This window comes from Rhodnius prolixus, unplaced genomic scaffold (assembly GCF_049639745.1).
Source record: "Rhodnius prolixus isolate KJV_2025 unplaced genomic scaffold, Rpr scaffold_9, whole genome shotgun sequence".
Taxonomy (NCBI): domain Eukaryota; kingdom Metazoa; phylum Arthropoda; class Insecta; order Hemiptera; family Reduviidae; genus Rhodnius; species Rhodnius prolixus.
In genome coordinates, this window is record NW_027411604.1 from 16871219 (window position 1) to 16889497 (window position 18279).

The 18279-nt window shown below is 30.2% G+C and overlaps 2 protein-coding genes across 10 annotated transcripts; one reads left to right on the forward strand and one right to left on the reverse strand.

The window, feature by feature from the left end:
- Positions 1-883: 883 nt before the first annotated feature.
- On the reverse strand, positions 884-8205 carry CAHbeta (carbonic anhydrase beta). Of its 7 annotated transcripts, none has more exons than XM_074129391.1 (7): positions 4987-5214; positions 4793-4877; positions 4293-4377; positions 2856-2995; positions 1741-1869; positions 1554-1664; positions 884-1213 (listed from the first exon to the last, which is right to left on the reverse strand). In XM_074129391.1, exons 2-7 carry the CDS (start codon positions 4859-4861, stop codon positions 1004-1006), a joined length of 744 nt encoding a protein of 247 aa, XP_073985492.1. In that variant the 5' UTR covers positions 4862-4877; positions 4987-5214; the 3' UTR covers positions 884-1003. The 7 variants fall into 7 exon arrangements, 5 of the variants coding, with proteins under 5 accessions (XP_073985492.1, XP_073985495.1, XP_073985493.1 ...); XM_074129394.1 differs by having other exon boundaries at positions 4293-4429; positions 4987-5213; XM_074129392.1 differs by lacking the exons at positions 4793-4877; positions 4987-5214 and adding an exon at positions 8179-8205.
- LOC141454784 (ankyrin repeat domain-containing protein 13D) lies at positions 5465-18228 on the forward strand. Of its 3 annotated transcripts, none has more exons than XM_074129382.1 (13): positions 5465-5848; positions 6424-6559; positions 7819-7943; positions 9138-9183; positions 9270-9413; positions 11832-12012; positions 12117-12339; positions 13298-13426; positions 13517-13667; positions 14723-14884; positions 15025-15137; positions 15226-15290; positions 15684-18228. In XM_074129382.1, the coding sequence occupies exons 1-13, from the start codon at positions 5726-5728 to the stop codon at positions 15889-15891; spliced, it is 1806 nt and encodes a 601-aa protein (XP_073985483.1). In that variant the 5' UTR covers positions 5465-5725; the 3' UTR covers positions 15892-18228. The 3 variants fall into 3 exon arrangements, with proteins under 3 accessions (XP_073985483.1, XP_073985484.1, XP_073985482.1); XM_074129383.1 differs by having other exon boundaries at positions 15025-15125; XM_074129381.1 differs by having other exon boundaries at positions 5466-5848; positions 15025-15125; positions 15202-15290.
- Positions 18229-18279: the final 51 nt, after the last annotated feature.

Below are 18279 nucleotides of genomic sequence, written 5' to 3' on the forward strand. Positions count from 1 at the left end.
TCTCTCAAATCCAAACTCTAGAATCTCTCCAAGGTACATAAAAACTTCTTTATCATTAATAAAAGTAAAGTAAAGTAATTGCCTATTTTTCCAGGCGGGCTTTACGTCCAACTACCAATTAGGTGTTGTGGACGGAGGTGACTAGCAAACATACTTTACTGTAAATTTCTTTTATTAACTACTAAATAAAATCCAAGACCGGGAATCGGACCCAGTATCACATACATATTAGCTTTAAAGGTCTCGCCTCTAACCGCTAGGTTACCGTGGAGCCCTGTCATAATTATATTTTACATTGTTATGATTATACATCTATTATGATACCGCTTGCCTCTCCTTATTGAGAATGAAAGGAGCCCTCAAAACCAAGTAGAAATTAATTAATTACTCATTAATAGTAGAAACGAAAAGCAGTCATAGCAGATGCTATTCATTGTTTATGAATGGAATAAACAATTCAGTCAAAATTGGTCTTCCCGAACATACACTTTTATTGAAATAATCAAAATTGCGCAGTCGTTTTGCAAACGGTGAGAATATTTCAGAGAGCATATTGATGTATAACAATATACACTATTACAGGACCAGTCACTTTGGTACTGATAGACATAATACAATGATGACTATAATTTAAATACATTACATGAAAATATCTTTATCACAGTCATTAACAATAATGTAAATTTTAAAATTTGCTTTCTGGAATCAAAACGTTTGCTTAAGAATAAGAAACACACAGCTCTACAATCTAAGAGTTACATTTTCAGATTTGGCAAGAAATGTTAAGATTCAAAATGTCATCATAAGTAATTTAAATGCCAACTTTGGCGCGAAATATGGATAACCGACACATGATGAGAACACATCACTTTCAAAACTGGGGACGGGCAAATAGTAGGATATATAAATCTTAAGTTTTTAAAGGCAGAAATGGCACCTTTAAATCCCAATTTTCTAACATAACTTGCCCCTAACAAACAAAATGGTTACTTCTATAAATAACTTAAGAATAATATTTCTTCACTTCATTAGAGAGCATTTCAACTGAATTCTCATTTATTTCAATGAAACGTTTGTTTTGTCGACTAAAATAGTAAATATCTCCGGTATATATGTCAAACCAGAGGGCGTGAATGTGAAGCTGGTGTTGTTCCAAGCGACGTTTTAGAAATCCATAACTTGCAATGTTTGCCAACTGCTGTAGACAGTGTACCTAAAACAAATTTGGTTCATATTAGTAGTGAACAGAAGGTGAAATTGTTGGGATAATCCAGATTTTTCTTTTTATTTTTTATAATTTACTGAAAAGCCTAAACCAAAAGGTAAACCGCGATTGCATTATGTCTGTAAAGAGCTGCATTACATAAAGTTGCCTACTTAAAACGCGAATGCCTAGTAAGGAATCCAACCTGTAAGCCCTATTTCATTCGAATAAGTGTTTATTTTTGTAATTAGACTTACTCTGAAAGTAGGTAATTTATACTTTGCTGTTAGAAGATAGTTCACTGTTATTTAATTAATTGAAATATAATTATTTTAGGCGATTTCCTTACCTGAGATAACTTATCTTCTAGAGAAAATTTATCTTCTAGATCAATATAAGCCACAAATTTCCTGAGTGCAGTTTCTGACTGGAAGATTAGAGGATTATGATAGCCGCTAACCTATTATTTCGAATATAAAAAGTTTAATATCTCATTGTTATCATTTCATTAAAGTAAAAAAAGGATATGCAAATACCTCTAACTGTTGGTATTTCTCCAACGATGAAGAAGCATGTGTACACAACCAAGATCTTAGAGGTGAAATTCGTCTATTTATTTTGCTAGAATATTCTTCATCTCGTAGTTTGTATAACAGATTCATAGCCTAAAATATTATATACAGTTCAAACTTTATGGGGCTGAGAATTTTATAGGACCTAAAGGTTTGTAATTACTCATTTCTGTCAAGGATTAAATGTTACATATTGTCATGAGTAAAAATTAACTTTTTATGTAACTTCTACCTTATATACTTTTCAGTTTTTAATTTTTTCATAAAAAAGAAAATAAATGGTAAAAATTAATTTTTATCTTTCACCTTTTTTTCTCCCTTTGAACTATAATAATAATATTATAACGCACATTCATTAAATTAAGCAAAAACAACAATAAATTTAAAATATGGCATTAAAGGCATGACATAAGTCGTCTGCTTCCTTTGATTTACATATTTTTATACTTTACTTAAAATACAGCTAAACGTTACTCAATGCCCAATTATAATCAAATTGTTTTTGTTTGATTTGTAACTGTGTACTCAGGGATACTATCAGAGGACCTACTGACAATAAATTGTGATGACGCAGTTGATGTTTGTTGAAAGGAAATGTTTTCATTTTGCTTAAGGTCCTTGGAAATTAAACTGTTATCAAGATTTCTCCTGTTGTAAATGATAATAGTAAAATTAATAATAGTGTTTACAATTTTCTTCCAATTTCGTCATGTATCATGCCACTCAAAATTAATTTGAAGTTGATTCCACTGAACATTTTTGAACATGTTCAGAAAAAGAAGAATATCCAAAGATTACTTTTGATAGCTACAGTTGACAGGACGATATACAGTGAAAGAAGAAATTGGTGGACCATAAGGTATATTGCAGTTCGCTAGGACGCAAAGGGAGGAATAGCAACTAAAATTATTAATGACTTCAGTTTCATTGAAAGGGCGGGATGTTTGACTCACATCTTTTGGGTTGGACGAGAAAAAGCTTTAATGTTCAGAAGTTTATTGACATTGTGACTATAAAGTCTAAAGTTGCAGTACAAACAGAATTTATCATTAAAATAATAAGAAAAACGTTAAACTCACTTTGCAATCTGAATGACCACAAACAATTATGTGTCTTATATCGTTGAGGACGCATCCTAGTTCTAGTGCAGCTGGTTCATTCGTTGTGTACTCATCAAGAAAATGTTGAGAATGAGGTATCACATTTCCAGGATTTCTAACTAATGCATACAATTTATTAGTAAAAAAAATACAAAAAACAAACATAGATGAAAGAACAAATATAAATTACGAGACGTAACTCAATTATTAACTATTTTAAAATGAAAATTATTATCTTTTTTTTGTATTTAACCAACTTAATTTAAAAAAATTGCATTTCAGCTTAAAGGTTGAATGAAATATTAAGAGAACAAAACTTAAATCATTTTTACATTTTATTGTCTTTGAAGTTTGCTTTGAGTCCTAATTATTCTGAAATTTACAAATTTACAATAATTAAAAAAGAAATAGAATAATTTACTAAGCGGTTAAAAACAAAAATATACTTTTAAGGATGCCTATTTAGAACTTTTTCACTGTTTGGAATTTTGAGATGTAATTTCAGTAGAAACAAATAATAAGCATTAAGCTTTTAGGATTTCAGAACGGATGTTTAGAATAAAATTTTCAATGGTAAAGATAGTTTCCCTTGTAAATTTCCGGGCAGTAATTTAAAATCACTGTTTCTCCTTACTTTATTTACTGAACCAAAGGATGTCACAGATAATTCGCACAGAAAAGAAAAACCAACGAAATTAGATGAGGTTTAAAAAAAAAAATGGGGTTTTCTTAATAATACAAGAGTGATGGAATAACTCTGTTATACTCAAATCCTAATGAAAATAGAATTGATTGAATGAAAAGCTTTAATATAGAAATTTCCCGGAAATTGTTTTAAGCGAAAGTAATAAAAAACGGATCTCAAAATTTAGTCCATTAGTATGTGGTCTAGTGGAAAACATGAAAAAATAAATGTATTCGTATATAAATGTAAGAAATAACAGGAATACTGTAAAATTCAATATTACACGTACCACTAAACTAAATTAATCCACCGAAGAACCAGAACCAATGTATTTAATTATTTTTCCCTTAATCATTTTCGAATAAAATTCTCAATGGTAATCTAATCATTTTACAATTTAAAATAAGAGAGAAATATATAGATTTTCAATATGTTTGGTGAAAATCATAAAATATCCTTGTTGAACCAAATTTAATGAACTGAAAAAGAAAACAAAACATTATCAAAAAGTTAATACACGCATCTCAAAATTGCAAACAAAAATGTAGAAGCTTTACAGCGTAAAACTTGAAACAAAAATTTGTTAAAAAAATATCACTAAACAAAATTTTTTGTTTGGTTCAAATTTACATAGAAACTAAAGGTCATGCAGTAGTCATACGACAAAAAAAAAAAATAGGGGCAATTTTAGAACATAAATTATATTCTAAAAGCTACAAAACTGTTTTTACCAACAAACATATCTCCAATATTAGTTTGAGTAAATCGGGTAGGTATCATTCTACTGTCCATGCAAGTAAAGAAAACTGCTTTTGGCTGTAAAAAGGAAGTTCGTTCCACTAATTATCTAACAATTTGGATTCTTCCTCTACAATATAATAAATATGTACAGATAGCAACATGTATATTATTAAGAGATAAGTAGGTACTCATAAATACTTGAACATGATTCTTTTACAAAAGTAAGCAGCAGAACAGATCAATTCTACTGACACTAAGCAACTTGCAGATTTTGAATGAAGTCAGTACTCATCCAAAGAACAAACAAACAATTGTACTGTAAGCAGTTACAACATAACTACTGATACTTAAAATAATGTCTTATTACAGCACACTTTTCAATAGATGAAATAATATAAACTGATACTCTTAATTTTAAAAAAAATACTGTTTTTAAATTATATAAGAACTGCAACCCAAAATAATAGTTTTTAAAAGTATTAAAACTTACTACAGGATTACATCTCACTTCCATGAACTGTTCAACCATTTTGCTTCTATCAGTAGAGCGATATTTCATAATCCCCCTAAATATCCTATCCATTGATAAATAAATAAATTAAAATAAGAAGTAGAAAAACTCTTAAGCCTTTAACTTCACAAACACGGTTATCTTATGGTCAAGAGCCAGAAAAGTTTTGTTACCTAATGAAAAGAGCAAAAAAAATATTTGCAAATGGTAAAATTTTTTTACCATAAATCTAACTAAATCATATAAAGTACGTCTCCCAAAATGAATCAGTTCCATTCCATACTGGCCTTGCCCTTACAAAAACATTCTCCCCTCACACACTAATGACATTTCATATTTAAAAGTCAGATTTTAATTATCAATTTAGACAACTTACAAGCTAGTTGCAAAACGATTCCTTTACTTACTATTCTTTTACATTTTGAACAAGATAAATTGTATATTCTATTTATATTTTAGTCTTTTAATGTGTTGAACATTTTTGCAAGTTTTAATAAGAATGTTAGCAATGTATGATAATAAAAAGATTCTAAAAAATTAATTTTTTTTATTTTTAGTACATTAAGTACTACATAGATTTTTTAAAAATAAAAATTAAAACTTAATATCTGCACTTAAATTTTGTAACTTGTTCCGTCAGCACTGATTAAACACGGGAGGTTTCTAGGGCTCGGGATTTCGGAACATTCGTGTCAGGTTATGTGGAAGTAAGGTTTAAGACATTATTTCAATTGGTTTAAATGGAAAATAATAATTTTTGGTCTGTACACATTAATAAATTATAACTATTATATAAGACATTTAATCTTATTTTCTAATTAGCTTCAATTAAGACAACTCAGTTACCTCACGATGAGTTTTTTCCGTTTTAAATTTATATAATTGAGGGTTAATTTGTATTTAATTTTTGAAATGGCCGAAAGTAATCAAAAATTAATAATGGACCAAATAAAAGAACAGTTTCCTCTGCATTTACTTGTTTGGAACAATGACTACGAGGCCCTAAAAAGTCTAATATCGAAAGGAGTGACTCATGTGAGTATCATATTTATTCAAGTAAATCACAATTATTAAAAGGTTTCAGTGAAAAGATAGCATATCTGTTTCGCCTTCTTTATAGACATTATGTAATAATTACTGGTTCTTTTTAAAACCGCTAATAACAAATTGGCAATTGTTTTCTGATTAATTTACAAGAAATATGAAGCCTTTAAACTTTTTAATTTCCCTTCCTTTTTAAACTAAATTTGTATGATTATCATCATTATCTTCGTAAAGAGCAAAACTTCACGGAATTAACCGAATTGATTTCTAAAAGGACAGTAAAGTTTATCGAAACTGATGAGAAAAATTTGTCTTATAACCAATTAATCAGTTTTCCCATTTGTTTCTGTTATTGAATTTCTTAATTGAATTCTTTCAATTTTTTCTCCCTAATAATTTCTTTTTAATAATTTTCGTAATTGAATTTTCTCTAAGTTAATTTATTTTAAAGATAATAGAAAATATTATTTATTATATATTTAATTAAAACATCATTACACCTTACAATGAAGTCATTTAAATTATTGTCTTTCAATAGTTTATTACTAATTTGTATGATTTATCAGGAAGAACTTGAAAAAAAGGACGTTCGAGGGCGTTCTCCACTTATGTTAGCAGTAACACTTGGACATTTAGAAGCTTCAAAACTGCTTATGGAATTTGGGGCTAATGTTAACACGGAAAATAAAGATGGATGGACTGGTAATGGACTTCGTTTTATTTGTTACTATATTTTGGTTAGAAAATATTTAATTTTTATAGTGCTAGTCATTTCAGATTTAATTGTATTTTTTAAATTATCTCACGTATCTGAAGATCATTTTTTTTATAATAAAAATAAATGTGGGTGGTATATGCATCTGGAAGTGGCGAACTGTTTTGAGCCGGATGTTATTTGCTTAGTAAATAAAGTAGATTGAGATGTGGAGTGGAATTCGCTTCTATTGAAAAGGGTTTGGCATTGAGCGCTTTGATGTAGAATGTACCTTTCTCAACTCCATAGAAGGGATAAGTTTCGGTATTAATTTATTATTAGTAGTATTACGGGAAGCCTCAGTCATCAAGATTTTTTAACTACTGGTCTTTATTTAAGAAAGTTTCAGGCCCTTAGCATATCGACAAGTCTCAAGACCAGTTTTGACTCGCTTTTTTGAACGAATCTTGCTAGCCATGTTGCTTTGATTTGTCACAACTATCTGCAACATGAATAGTTTAAATCGTTTAACAAAAATAACGAAAACAAAAATATTTTAAAAAACAAAAAATACTATCTCCCCAAACCATTCTGCAGATTTACGCTATAAATTTTAGCGAGATATTTTATTCGTAATAATATCTTATTGACAATAAAATTAGGAAAATCTTTTTTAAGACAGTTCTTGAGAAGAGATTTGGTTAGATCGGCTAAAGTAGCGTTTAATCATTATGTACGACCTCGTTACGTGCTCAGCACTAACAGGAATTCAATTTACTAGTTAAATTCCAGAGTTGAAAAATCGAACTCACTTTTTCGAATAGAATATTTCTAGAAGTAATTTACTAAAACAAAGTAGTTTTTCGCACCTTCATTTTTCATTTAAGACGTGTCTCCAACTGAGATATCTATGGCATTTTGCAGTCCTCTTTCAGTTGTTTTTGATAACTGCCAAAATCTGCAAGACGCTCTTAGAATAGAAAATCTAAAGGCAGTAGTTGGGTTCGTTAGATCTCCACATGAGTGTCTAGTACGCTAACCAATGAGCTAATTAATTCCCTTTCCAACCTTGTTATTTCTAAAATAATTTTGCTTCACTTTTCATTTTCATTCTGTGTAACTCGCTTATTATTTGTTTGATAAATCTTGGTATGTGTCCCTGACTTTTTTCAATTCATTTTTCTAAATTAATATTTGGTATTCACGACTGTTTTTATTTTATGGAATATAATCAATATAAAACATTTTATATATTTCATTGTAACAGTGGTTCAAGAGGCTGTAGCTACAGGAGATCCAGATCTTGTACAGACTGTATTGGAATGGAGAGATTATCAAAGATATTCGAGTAGAGTAGGAGGTGTTCCGGAATTATTGCAGAAATTGAAAGAAGTAAGAAAGTTTCCTATTATTGCAGAAGTTGAAAGAAGTAAGAAAGATTTCTTTGTTTTAAAAATATATACATATTTGGTAAAATATTAAAGAACAGATTAGTGTGGTATAGTGCTCACTATTGCAAAGAATTTGTTGGAAATATTCATTTTTCCATCCTTTATTCAACCACAACATAGTTATGATGATACGAAAAAATTGATAGAAATTGATAGGTGTAAAATTTTGATTTTACCTCTATACTCATATATCCAATTGAGAAGTTTTGGTTTGGACTCCAATTTTATAGCCTGGACAAACTGTTCTTGATGATGTTTAATTTCCGTTACCGAATTTTTTAAATAATTTGTTTTATTTTGTTTCTAATGAGCGCACTGACTTCAAACCTTATGCGACAAAATTAACTGTTGGTTAATCTTCGGTCTTACATTCCTTTAAGGGCCTGGGCCTGCAAAGTGATTAGTGTCTAGAACTGCCAGCTTTCTGGAGTTTCTTCCACTTCCTTAAATTTACATTCCCATTGCGTTGTTCTACTCTTCCCTTTTAGGTACTATTTTAGTATATTGTACGACTTTGTATGTTTTATATTATAAACAGCGGTAAATGTCTTGATTAAATTCTTAGTTCCTAGAAAATTTCAAAACACCGGAAGAACTCATTCAATAGATTTTTCACTTGTCTGATATTTTTTTTCGAATGCCTTCTAAATTTTCTCTATATTTCGTTTTGATATCAAAAGGATTTTTTTTTTAATATTGTATTTTAAGGAAAAATTCAATTTGAGCATTTTGACGTTTGTTAAATTGTCGCTGAAAGTAAATGAAACTCGAGAATTGTAGAAAAAGAAAGTCATTTGAGTGTTAATAACCAGATTTTTTTAAATAACTTTTTTCCAAAAATTAGATCAAATTCATTCGCTCTGAATCGGACCAAATCAATAATTTGATTTTACTTTAAAAAAAAAATGTTTAGATGGTTGAAAACGGATTAGAGAAATTAGGGTTTATTCTGTTGTTTTTGTGGTGTACCAGTACCCATGATTTTGTGCACTTCTACCAATTTTCGTATTTTTTTATTCTAACTTATTGTTAACTTTTTTTTTTAGCACTGTTTAAGCTTCGCCTTGAATAACTTTTCTTTATCTTTATTTATATCTAAAATGTTTCTGGATTAATATTTATTTTATTTTTACAGGCCCCAGACTTTTATGTCGAAATGAAATGGGAATTCACAAGCTGGGGTAACTGAAAATCTTTTTGACTTTATCTCTACGATAACCAAAAAGGGGGAACAATTTATTATTATTGTTTTGTTTTGTTTTTTTAGTTCCACTTGTATCTCGCATGTGTCCAAGTGATACATACAAAGTTTATAAACAAGGTTCGAAAGTTAGAATAGACACAACTTTATTAGGTTTTGAACATAACAAGTGGCATCGAGGTAACACCAGCTTCATCTTCCAAGGCCAAGGTAAAATTGCAATGTTATAATTCATAAATGGAATACACATGGAAAATAATAATATTTGTTTGTGACGTTCGAATTGCTAACTAATTATAATCTGATAGAATCCCACAATGTTTAGCTAAATAAATAATAAGAGATATGTATATTGTTACATATATGTATACATAAATAATATTAATTTACGAAAAACTTAAGTTCAGTTTACTTTCTCTTATTGCTTTTAAGATGATGTTTTTGAAATTGAGTTCACACATGGGATCACCTCTATAGTCTTTTTTAGCCAGTGCTTCTTGACAGCCGGTTTAATGAGTGACAAAAATTAGCTGAAGGAATTAAAAGACAGAGAAAAATCAGTTTAATAAAACTTACATGATACAAATTAGATTAATTATGATAAGTTAATTTTATGGTGGTAAACAATGGAGTACACACTTTTTTTAGAAAGTAGAATGTACTTTTAATAGACTTCAAGATATAGCAGGATATTCCCTCGCAGTGTTTGCTGTGAAAATTCATGTTTCTGCAACAGATTTTGCTCAGTTCCTTTAGCCTACTGAGGTTTGAAGTACTAAAATCAAATAAATATAACTATCATTGATTTTATCCATATCTACGAGCCCAGTATACTCTCACACCATCCTCCAACTCTACAGATAAGACAATGATATGTAAGGCAATGCTGGATTTGATTATACAAGTTTTAAAGCTTTTGTTATTTACATGAAGAGAAATGTAAATAAAAGAAAAAAGAAAGTAATGCATATTATTTCAAGCAGGTATTCAATTCAGTACTACGTCACATATTTTGTTTTGTGTAAAGGGGTATGGACAGACTCCAAATTCGGACGTAAGATTTATTGGAGCTTTCATTAACTAAGTTGGGTTTTGTTGTAATAAAGATTAAGTGTATTTGTTTGAGTGTGGGTGTAAATTTGAGAGATGGTAAACTATACTTATGCTGAATCCAAGTTCTTAGATCTTCGCATTATTTAGCTTGTTAGGCTGGGGCTGAATGTTAAAAGAGTGCCGAGGTCTTTGAAGTCTTTGCTAGATTAGTTTCTCTAAACTTTCAACATAGGTAGTTAGAAAATATTTTAGATTAACAATTAGTTCGCCAAATAGTTTAGGAAGAGTCAAATTCAACGACCAACATCAAGTCGGGTTTATTATTAATTTTTTTTACTCTCCAATTATATTACTTTTGGTTATATGTATTAATTTCTGTTTTTTATTCGAAGACTTTAACCTTTTACTGTGTATAAGCTATTCCCAAAGGAGGAGCTCTAAGATGTGGATCCTCTGGGAATTTGGCATCCCGCGGATGTTATGCTTAAATCAACAATTATAACGACAGTCTCAACATTCATACAATCCATCATGTATGGGACCTTCAGCTGTTGTTGGTGCTAGCAATTATTTGGATTTAGCGCCAGCTCAGGTTATTTCTAGATTACCACCTCTCTCACAGACAGAACACTGTTACCTGGATTAACCTTAAAAGCCCTCATGATTTCAGGTATTATAGGATTGAGTCATACTTTAAGTTGAATAAAACTTTGAAAAAAAAAAAAAAATGTGAAGTGCGGGTTTTAATTCTTCAGTAATATAAAAGAGATTATTTTTAAAAACTCCACTGCGTGATTTTTCGTACGAGGTTACACATTTCTCATTAGACTAAATCAGATTTGAGTCAATTCAACTAAAGAAAATTGGGCAACATCAATAAGAGAAAGTATACAAAAATTTATTTATTTACGATGTGTGTTATTGAAATGTTTTATCCATTATAGCAAGTAAACGAAGTTATGTATATTTGTATTTTGTGAATAAATCTAATGTAAACTTAATTATTCAATTTTACAATTAGCAAATTCACGATTGACTCCGCTGCGGTGCAAACGCAGCTACATTTTCTCTTTAAGCAAAAAAACAGGTGAAAATTCGAATACAAGTAATGCATTAAACCGCACTGTAGAACTTGGAAGTTCACCTTGAAATAATTTCCCGAATAAAAATAGTGTAAAGTGTTGAAGTAGCTTTTGATTTTCACTTAAATAGTTGAAAAATTTTTGTTTAAATTTTCCCTTTCATTTTTTATTTTATTTTATTTTTATTTTTTGATACAGTAATTTAGCTTTTATGTTTTTTATTCAAATAGTCATTTAGACATACCCTTTCGGTTTTATAAAGTGCGTATGTACAGTCCTTTGTACTTTAATATTATTTTGTAAGTGTAATGTATTTATTTATGCTAGATGGTTTTTTAAATGAGGCAGTAACCAGTTCGTTTCTTACAATCATATTTGATAGACGGAAAGAATTGAATAATACATTAAAGTAAAACCCTTTGCTACATGTTCTAATAGCATTTGCGACTTTCAACGTTTATGGTATATTAATAAAAATTATGTTCTTGTTTAGATGATGAAGCTACTATTATGGAAGTAGATCACGAGACACAACAGGTTTTTATTGAACAAATGCGAGTACTTTCGGCTGCAAATTTACAAGTGTTACAGCCAAGTCCTGAATCAGTTACCGCAAGACTGACGGCACCAATTACCACAACGTATTTAGATACAGATAAGATTAGCTTTGAAAGGTCAGTTTCTTTTTTGTTTGATTGTTGTTTTTTTAAATTCTTTTGTTTAAGACTTAAGTAATTTCAAGCTGACAGTATCTATTAGAACTTTCCAAACTTTGCAGAAATAAAAGTGGAATTTGGGGTTGGCGACAAGATAAGTCCGAAGTAATAAACGGTCAGTGTTGTAAAGTGTTTGGAGCGAGTAATGTAGAACTTGTTACTAAAACTAGAAGTGAACATCTTTCTGAAGAAGATAAAGCTAAATTTAAATCGGCTAAAACTCCTCTACAGTCGTTTTTGGGAATTGCAGAAGTTGAAGAAAAAGCTCCTACTAACGTGCCCCCAGTAAGTATGAAAAACTTATGTTTTATCTTCTTTTCTTATTCTAATTTTAGATAATTTACAAGTTTTGTAGATCATTAGAACCAGGTTAAGAGAGAAGTAGGTAATACGCGTGCTTTTCAGTTTTTAGTGCCAGTTTTCAAAATCCAATTAAGCTCAAACAAACTTTTATCTTGAGCGTAATCTGTACAAAATAATTAAAAGCCTCTTTGATGGATTGAACCAATAATTTGGATTAGTAAGCAAAATCTGTTTCAATAAAATATACTCAAATAATGTAAATCTTGATATTTTTTTATGAAACTGGGATAAATTTAGAGTTGGTTTAAAACAGAAAGTAACCGCCTCCTACGCAACATGTTAACATTGAAAAGGCCATTGGATAGCTATTAAAAAACAACTATTTGGTAATTTTAAATTTTAAAATTAAAAATTTTAGCCTGAAGGTAATATTGAAAAGTACTATTTTTGGAGACGGATTGATTTATCCAAGACAGAGAAATTATTGCCAATGTAAATCTTTTTATTTTTTGTCAAGCTTTCAGACTACGGACTAGGTTAACTTCAAGGCTGTGTAGACTATTTTTTTTAAAAAAAAATCGCATTAGAGCTTTACAAATTTAAGGCAATATACAATTATTTTTAGGTACCTTGTAGTAGGGCACTTTTATAAGGGTTTGTTGGCATGAATAAATCAATGTGCAATTTGTTGTTCATTAATCAGTATTAGGTAAAAGAAATTTATAAACTATTTTATATGTCATCTTAAATTATTCGAATTCGTATAGAAAGCCTACTAATAAAAGAGAATCATTTGTTTGTTTAAAGCCTAATTTTCTTATGTAAATTATGTACTTCCTTGTACTATTCACCTGTAATAATACGGAGTTGTTTCGGTTTTATTATAACTTGTATTTTTTTTAAACTTGAAGTAATTTTAATAAATAATAACACATATTAGGAAGAATATTCTCATGCGGGAAATCCGTGTCATATATCAGCTGAAGAATATTTTAATGGTGACGTACAGTTAGGTACGAGGGATATTGGAAGACCTAAAGAAATGACTACAAGAATTCAAAAATTTAAGGTAAAGTATATTTTGTTAAAGTTGTGATAATTTATTTCTGTAAGAAGAATAAAAAAAATGATAGTCGAAAAATTTATTTACTTATTTTAGGCTACCTTATGGCTTAGTGAAGATTATCCGCTTAGCTTGCCGGAACAGATAATGCCTATAGTTGATTTAATGGCTATTTCAAGTTCACATTTTGCGAAATTAAAAAATTTTATACAAATGCAATTACCGTCTGGCTTCCCTGTTAAAATTGGTAAGTGTTCATCTTAAATCTAGTGTATTTTTTTTTATTATTAATTAATCAGAGTAGCGTTATAAATTGAAGTGAACTTTTGATGATGTGATTGGCTATAGAAGAAGCAAGAGAGGAAGGGGAGTAACAAAATCTTTCTAGAGAGATTCTCGAAATCGAGGATTGATTAAATCGGGGTGAGGAGTGAAAACAGAAATTAGATAAGAGGGAAATGAGGAGGCTTTAGTTTCGTCGGATGAGGCCTTGGTGCTGTCAACTTGACAAAGTAAAAAGGAGCATACTTGTAAGAAAGAATCCTTTTCGTGGCCCATAGAGACTTGTCTACGATTGGGAAATCGATCTTTCTCACTGGATTTGTATTTCTTTCTGGCGCATCGACGTTTATGGTCATTAGTGCCCACTAGATTTGTTGAAGACTTTTGGGTATCTCACATCCTAGATATATAGCTAGCGGTGTGAGGTATGAAGTAGAGAGAAACATTTTTTTTATCGACGGGGTTGGTGTTATTTCTAACTTCCAATTCTTTTTCTTGCAATTCTTCTTTAATTTCCCGTGGAGGAACATTGCGATGAATGTGAACCTTACTGGTCTTTAGATTTTCTTTTCCTAGGACCTTCTTACAGTTCACCATCCAGTAATGTTTGTAATAAGAGAACGCTAGGGAAGGGATTAGCAATGAGGTTAGCATACTGGACTCCCACGCGGAGGTCCCGGGTTCGAATCCAGCAGCTGACCCTTAGATTTTCTCTTCCTAGGAGCTTCTTACAGCTCACTGTCCGGTGATGGACAGTGTTGTCTGTAACGAGAGAACACTGTCCGGAGGCCGGCAGTGCACTGAAAAAAGCTCCGGGCGCTAATAACCTCAGCTGTTGATGCGCCAAAAAAAAAAGAAGAAAAAAAAAAGAACGCGCTGTCGGAGGCCGGAAGCTCCAGATGCCAATAACCTCAGATGTTGACGTGCCTTAAATTTAGTTAATATAATAATGTGTTTATTTAAATTTGTAATATATTATTTTGATGTGATTAATACTGTGCTTCTGAATCATTTTTTTAGAAATTCCTTTGTTTCACGTTTTAAACGCTCGCATTACATTTGGCAATATATTTGGCTTGGAGCAAAGTGTGGAAGGCGTTGATCGTATAGAAGAGAATGGAAAGACACATTGTATTGTCAACGATTCTTGCTTTATTCCTCCAGCTTCATACACTCTTCTTGGTGAGATTATCTTACATTATGTTGCAAAAGTGATTGATTGTATAAAAATAATTAAGCAGAGTTATTAAGTTATAGAGATAAATGTATCATTATTATTAGTAAATTTTATTTATTAATTTTTCCTTTTTTATTTTTTCTAGGTTGTGAAACTAGGAGGCAAGTTAGTTTAGAGGAAGAAGATGACATGCTACAATACGCTATTCAACAAAGTCTGCTACAAACTGGCCAGGATGAAGATCAGGTAGATCGTTGGGTAAATTATAAAAACTATAATTCTTGGAACAATGCAATGTATTTTACATGCAAATTTTTATTAGGTTGATATTTGGGAGGCATTACAGGTGCAGCGACCAAATACGCCTACATATTTAACGGATGATGACGATGAGGAGAAGCAGTTACAAAGGTAATTTCTAAATAAGACCCGAACAATTAAGAATTTTAATTATGTTTAAAGAAAATTTGATCTTAAGTTAAAGGTTTAGGCAATATCAGTGGCAGCTAAGTTTTAGTAAACTGAATCCGAAAGTTAATAGAGGACTAGTTAAATATTTATTAGATAATAGTTAATGGAAACGACATTTTTTATGAAAAAAATTATTTTTATAAAAAAAAATTAGGATTATAAGGAATACCATAACAGAAAGTTGTGTGTTTCACATACCGGATATTTTATTGCAGATTTAAGACAGTTAAGACACTATCACACTTGCGACATGATAGTAATTACCAACTAATGTTCTTTTAGATTCACAAATTATTTACACTAATTTATTATTATTCCATTTTTCATTCTCAGAGCAATAGAAGCCAGTTTAATTGGTGGAGGTGTAAGCGGTGGTCGGCCGGCAACAAATTCTGATGATTCTCTCAGCAGTAACGATGATTTAGATCTGCTCAAAGCAATTCAGCTGTCTGAAAAACAAAGAGAAGAAGAAGAAAGGCAAAGAAGAGTTGAACAAGAAATGATTGAAGAAGCTTTAAGATTGTCTTTATTAGATAATTGAATTTTGTTTTCCCCTTAGCCATTATTTATTCTACTGCCCAAATTGTATATTAATTTATACATAGCAAATATCTTATAAATAAAAATAAGAATTGCATTACTAATATTTTAATTTGCGAGGTCGGACGCTTTCGAGAAAATTTTAAACAAAGTGTATATAAAACTGATATGTTCGAACGCTTTGCGTTTTTATTGGGGGGCCAAATGCTGTTCTCAAATTCTTATTCTTCAGTGCATAAATTTAAGTTTTTACTTTTAAATTTCATTTACCAAATGTATTACATACTGATTTTCTTTTTCATTTGTGATTTGTAATATAAAAAACTAAGCCTTGTCCATATTTGGTTATAAAGTCGCGCGAAGGTAAGAGAACTCTAAATGCAGCGACTAGTATAATCTGCTCTACTTTGCTAGTGATTTGGTTTGATTCATACAAAAATTAGAAAAAAAGAAGCGTAAAGTTAAGCTATAGTTTCCTGGGATTCGTTGAACCCAACTAGTTGCACACATCGCCTACCATAGTACTTCATTTGATTGAAATAAAATTGTATTGATATCACATTTTTTGTTTTTTGTTTTAATTATTATTATTATTATTTTCCAAAAACTATTTGAACCCTTTTTGTACTTTATTTGATTAGTTTTTAAGACACCGGAAAAAATTATGGCTTAAAGTTTTTGTTTCTCAATTTTCCAGATTATTATCTTTTAAATGTTTCTAGATTATGTTTTTCAGTTTTTAAACGCAATTATTTTCTGTAATCTATAGCCGCTGCGCGATTCATTTTGATGAAGTAAAATTTGTTTTTCTTTCATCTCCGCTCTCCCTTTAATACCCATTATTTGGATTATATTCACTTAATTAATTTATTTATTTATTTTTATGAACATTTTTTCATGACTACATAAACGAAAGCCATTTTTGAAACAAAAGTAGTAGGAAGGAGATTTGGGGGAAGATCTCTTAAAAATAGAAAGTGGATAAGAGGAACGTTTAAGAAGATTTGGAAAGGGGTAAAAAAGATGGATGACTAATGATCCTTCATCCATCCTCCTTCTCTAACGCTGCACGATGGTACTGAGGTAATCGAGGTATTTTTTTTTAAATAAAGCCATTTTCATACCGCAGACCAAATGATACGCGTTCAATCTAGTACAACGCAACGTCATAGGTATTGATAGTCTTCCTTATATCTTGTAACGCAAAATATTTCTTTAAGTACGAGGCATCCATATCATCTTTTACACAAAGTTTAATATTTTACGCGATAATATTTACTGGCTAATCGTGGCCTAAATCATTCTTAATTGAATCACTTTAGAGTTCTAATTGCTTATTTACCCTACAATCTCTAGCAATCTGCCCTAGCTTTGTTCTACAGCCTTTCTTCCTTTTGCTTCCAACTCCCTTTAGTTATCTCCGCTAATCTAAATTGACTATCTTTTATGACATTCAAAAAATAGTTTTAATCCAAGGTAGCCTCATCTTTGAAGTTAAATATTATCACGCTTCGTGATTGAAGGTTAACTCACTAGATAAGTGAACGTCGCAGTATGTCACCATCCTATCACGATTTTACTTCAAAATATTATAGAAACTCAATCGAAATGTTTTCACAGAAGTCAATTGATAATAAAGTTATCGCTACCTCATTTAGAATAGAAAAATATGTTGCACTACATTTTACCTACAGAAACAATACATGAGTCAATCGCAAGGCTTTATCTCCAACTATGGTCTAAAGGCGATGATAATCAAATATTTTATTTCCTTTATTTTCGTAGATAATCAGTAACCGGCTTAGTTAATTAATAATTAATTACTTGTAAAAAATGAAAATGTCAATTATTGGCATATGAAATGCAAATGAAAAGCGATAAAAATATTAAAATGTCCATTGTTTGGTAGCGTAGATTCAGATCTGTAAACTTTACCTCGACGAAATTCTTACTAAGAGGAAAACCATTTTAAAAAGAAGAAGCCAATTGCTAATTTATTATTATTACATTACGTGTGTGCTCAAAAGAAATAAGTTTTCTAAATGCTTTTGGATATATAAAAAATATTCGACTATTGTTTTAAAAGATAAATTAAGCTCCTGGCTCCTAGGAAAAATAAAATCTTTGTTATTCCTCCGATTAGTAGCAATTGATCTTCTTCATTTTTTTTTTTTTTAGAAACTTGTATATTGCATACTTGTCAGTAGAATTCATATTTTTTCTTTTGAATGTATTTTTTATTTTATTTTAGTATTTTTATTGTTGTGTTTATAGTTACCAAACAGAGAGAGTTTTTGTCATTACAAGCAAGAATTAAAGTACATATCTATTGAGTTTATGTCTGGGCAAAATTCTTTTTTTTACCGATTACTGTGATAGGATTTTATTT

Coding starts and splice junctions, on each gene's coding strand:
- LOC141454784 (XM_074129381.1), top strand. CDS start 5,726: ATGGCCGAAAGTAATCAAAAATTAATAATGGACCAAATAAAAGAACAG. Junction 9,414..11,831: donor CTTCATCTTCCAAGGCCAAG/GTAAAATTGCAA, acceptor GTTCTTGTTTAG/ATGATGAAGCTACTATTATG. Junction 14,885..15,024: donor AGCTTCATACACTCTTCTTG/GTGAGATTATCT, acceptor TATTTTTTCTAG/GTTGTGAAACTAGGAGGCAA.
- CAHbeta (XM_074129390.1), bottom strand. CDS start 4,885: ATGGATAGGATATTTAGGGGGATTATGAAATATCGCTCTACTGATAGA. Junction 1,870..2,855: donor GTGGTCATTCAGATTGCAAA/GTGAGTTTAACG, acceptor ATAATATTTTAG/GCTATGAATCTGTTATACAA. Junction 1,665..1,740: donor AGAAATACCAACAGTTAGAG/GTATTTGCATAT, acceptor TCGAAATAATAG/GTTAGCGGCTATCATAATCC.